Genomic DNA, 4,195 nt, shown 5'->3' with positions numbered 1-4,195 from the left:
TGTGGCCGCTCGGGGTCTTGCACCGCGGAGGATGCGGACGGCCCCCGGCGGCGTCTAGCGGCCCGGGCCCGGCACGATGGTGCAGCAGCGGGGCGCGCGGGCCAAGCGGGACGGCGGGCCGCCGCCCCCGGGGCCCGGGCCGACCGCCGAGGGTGCGCGCGAGCCAGGTTGGTGCAAGACCCCGAGCGGCCACATCAAGCGACCGATGAACGCGTTCATGGTGTGGTCGCAGCACGAGCGGCGAAAGATCATGGACCAGTGGCCAGACATGCACAACGCTGAGATCTCCAAGCGCCTGGGCCGCCGCTGGCAGCTGCTGCAGGACTCGGAGAAGATCCCGTTCGTGCGGGAGGCGGAGCGGCTGCGCCTCAAGCACATGGCGGACTACCCGGACTACAAGTACCGGCCTCGCAAGAAGAGCAAGGGGGCGCCCGCCAAGGCGCGGCCCCGCCCCCCCGGAGGCGGCGGTGGTGGCAATCGGCTGAAACCCGGGCCACAGCTGCCGGGCCGCGGGGGACGCCGAGCGACGGGAGGACCTCTCGGGGGCGGCGCGGCGGCGCCGGAGGACGACGACGAAGACGAAGAGGAGGAGCTGCTGGAAGTACGCCTGCTGGAGACCCCCGGGCGCGAGCTGTGGAGGATGGTCCCGGCGGGGCGCGCCGCTCGCGGACCCGCGGAGCGCGCGCAGGGGCCATCCGGCGAGGGGGCGGCCGCCAGCGCCACCTCTCCGACCCTGTCGGAGGACGAGGAGCCGGAGGAAGAGGAGGAGGAGGCGGCTACAGCAGAGGAGGGTGAAGAGGAGAATGTGGCATCGGGGGAGGAGCCGCTGGGCTTTCTGTCCAGGATGCCCCCAGGCCCCGCTGGTCTGGACTGCAGTGCCCTGGACCGCGACCCAGACCTGCTGCCCCCTTCGGGCACGTCACATTTCGAATTCCCGGACTACTGCACCCCCGAGGTTACCGAGATGATCGCAGGGGACTGGCGCCCGTCTAGTATCGCCGACCTGGTTTTCACCTACTGAGCCCACCGTCAGCGGGGCGCGCACGCCCCCAAACCAGCTGTTTACATACAGGAATCAGGTATTGGGGCCCCTCGGAGGCCGAGGCTGGCACCCCATCTCCCGCGCAGCCTCCCCCCTCCTAGTCGTGCCCATCCCCCCACAAATCCAGACATACCCCTCCCCCGCAGACACACCCCAAGGCAGCCCAACCCCCACTTTCTCCCCGACATCGAAGCCCCTCCCCATCCAGTCCTGTCCCGCGTAGCCACCAGCAGCCAGCCCCCCTCGGATACACCTCCCGTTCCTCCTACATACCTTAACCCCTCCCCTCACTTTGCACACGCCCCTCCTCGTGGCCGGACGGCACGCCCCTTCGCTCCACAATCCCTCCGCCCTCGCCTGGGCCTGCCTTGGTACTTAAGGGGGCGCTGCAGTCTGTCGGTCCAGCGCTCCTCCCAGTCCCCTCCTCTTCTGGGGAGAAGGGCGCCATCCCTTCCCCCCTGGATCTCAAGGCCCCACCCCTCAGCTTGAACCATCCTCCCCCTCCCTTCTTGCGCATGCTTGATGCTTCTTGGAGGGGGCAGGTCCCAGTTAAGCTGCAGGCCTCTGTTGCCAACTCCGAAAGGGAGGGGGCGATTATACAGTGATCTAAGAAATCCTTTGATCCCGGAGCCTGTGGCTTACTCTCAACCCAACGGGGCGTCACTGCCTTAATAGGAGGCGCACTCAAAGGGAGAGATAGAAACTAGCTAGCCCTAAACTCTGCAAGTGTCGACCCCTTTTCTATGAAGGGATCACCCACGCCCACCACCACCCTCCACCGCGTGACTGCCTTTACAGCCCATCTTGGTCGCCGGAAACTTGATTTCCTCAAGTGGGAATTTAGAATTCGGTCTTTGGAAATCCACCAAGATGGGATTGTCCAAGAGAACTCAGTACCAAGACACCTACCAGTCTGGGGACAGAGTTCCTGCTGCCCCCTCAATCCCCCTCCTCGGGAAGCGCCCTATCAGCTCAGGGCATCCTCTCTGCCTGGGCTCCTCCCTTAAGTCCGTCACCCCTTCCTATCACTCAAATCCAGTCTCAGCAACTACAGCTGCAGTATTCAGTGGGAGAAACTGAAGCATGTTGTTGCTAGGGTTTAGGACAGGCATACCAGCAGACGGGTGGCAAGAATGAAGCCACGTCTAAACAAACTTGGCTTGAGAAGAGACCAGGCCAGGGGACGGTGGCTGAGCTAGTGGACTCGGGTGCTTTGCACCTCGGTCTGCCCTTGTGAGAAATGGGGTCATAATGCTGTAGTTAGGAAGCTGTGTTGAGATTAGGTTGCCCTCCGGAGCCCTGCCCGGTTGCCAAGTCTGCTCCACTGGTCTCCCGCTCCAGCCCCGCCCCTCCAGCCTCCCCTTCCTCCCTCTGCCCTCACTACCTGTATCTCACCGGCGTGTGTTCACCCTCTGGGTGGTTCACACATACTCATTCACACACACACAAATCTCAGGAACAAACGGTCCCAGAGTCCTCCTCGACCCCTGCCCTGGGTCTCTGCAGGTCTCTGCCCCACGCGTTCCCTTCGCTGACAACGCCACCAGCTGCCTCCTTTAAGCTTGGTGCTCCGGCTCTGGGCCTTTCTTGCGCTCTTTTTCTCTTTCTCTTTGTGTTTTCTTCCTTTTTTTCTTTTTCTTTTTTTCTTTTTTAAGAAAACAACAAAAAAAGACAATGAAAAAAATGGAAAACGTCATGTGAGTGAAGAGATGTCACTGTCTGTGGTCTTTGGAGAACTAGTCTCGTTAGCTGAGGGGAGGGGATTCCCTCCTCTGGGGCGCTGGCACCCACAGCAGGACTCGCCAGTCTGATGCCAGGACTGAATAAAGTGTATTTGCCCCGACCTCGCCCTGTGGTTCTGCATGTGTGTGCTTCTCACCCTGGCCAGCTTCAAGTGCCTAGTATGGGCCGGTGCAGGGAAAGCTGGATATCTCTCTAAGCCTCTGTTATCCTCTATCTCAGGAATCCCTGCCTTCATTAAGGATGGCAAACTCATCTTTACAGTGTCTAGGCAGGCATTGTAACTGGGAGGCCTGGGGTGGGCGCTAGTGTCACAACAATGCAAGGGTACAGGCCTCTGTAGCCAATAGCCATAGTTTTCAAGAGATGCAGGAAACCAGACATTGTGCTTGCTATGTCTCATTAGGTCATACAAGACAAGTATGCAGGCAGGCAGGACTGATCCATCAGGGTCAGTTCGACTGAGGATTGGGAAGCAAGACTGGTAGCTGTGCTCAAAAGAGCCCGTCTCCTGAGCAGCTGTACCCGTGTGTGTCTTGTAAGGATCAGCATGGTATTTTCAGAGTGAAACCATGCTTGAGGTAAGCAGCATTTAATGTGGTGTGCTCCGTAAATTGTGTTGCTTTGTTTCCAGAGTAGGAAGCTGGGGGTCCCCATCAAGCAGCCTTGGCCAGAAGTACTCTGAGGTATCCCGCAAATGTGTTATCTGATGCGTTTCACGAGAGCATTGGCCAAGGGCCTGACCTACACAGGCCTGCAGTATAAGCCTACCACAGGACCAGAGGGCAGCAGGCCGTGAGTCTTCTCATGCGGTTCTAACTCTGTTCATCCTTGGGGCTCTGTACCTTTCCCCCATGCTTTGTTCTACCTTGGCCAGTGAATATCAGTGCTCAAGAAAAGCCCGTTTTCCCAGTAAGCCGGGACTGGGTGTGGATCTTATTCAAAGCATCTCTGCTTCTGGCTGGAAGCAGACTGGGAAGAAATGAATAGGTAGCATTGAGAAAGAAAGGACAGGGTATGTGCCAAACAGAAGTCGGTTCAAGGAAGGGTTTCCTAGGCCGTAGGAAATGGGATCAGTGAGTAACCTCCAGCAAGGTCAGCCCCTGACATCAGTCTGTCCAAGGCCACACCCTTCCTCCTGGTAGGCTTGTCCCAGTGTCTAAACTAGGTTATTTTAGTGCTTGTGGGGCAGACCCCACTCTGGTCCCTACTCCCGAACAGCCAGGATTTTGACAGAATGCCTGCATTTTGAGTTCTTCATGCCCAACCCTGCCTTTTTTCCACAGGTATTCATCCTAATAAACATCTTATACCCAGTCTCAGTCTTGGTGTTGTGTCTGCTTCTGGATGAGCTTTCTACCGTGAAGGGGTTAAACGTTGACAAGGGGAATATGGCACTGACTTAACAGTGGC

The 4,195-nt window shown here is 58.5% G+C and overlaps 1 protein-coding gene across 1 annotated transcript; it reads left to right on the top strand.

Annotated features, from left to right (window-relative positions):
- Window positions 1-76: 76 nt before the first annotated feature.
- On the top strand, window positions 77-2,889 carry Sox12 (SRY-box 12). Its single transcript, XM_028774971.1, has one exon. It carries the CDS (start codon window positions 77-79, stop codon window positions 1,019-1,021), a length of 945 nt encoding a protein of 314 aa, XP_028630804.1. The 3' UTR covers window positions 1,022-2,889.
- Window positions 2,890-4,195: the final 1,306 nt, after the last annotated feature.

The sequence above is a fragment of the Grammomys surdaster genome, unplaced genomic scaffold, assembly GCF_004785775.1.
Source record: "Grammomys surdaster isolate TR1022 unplaced genomic scaffold, NIH_TR_1.0 251, whole genome shotgun sequence".
Lineage (NCBI taxonomy): Eukaryota > Metazoa > Chordata > Mammalia > Rodentia > Muridae > Grammomys > Grammomys surdaster.
The sequence above is the reverse complement of the archived record's forward strand: the minus strand, read 5'-3'. Positions and strand labels throughout refer to the sequence as shown.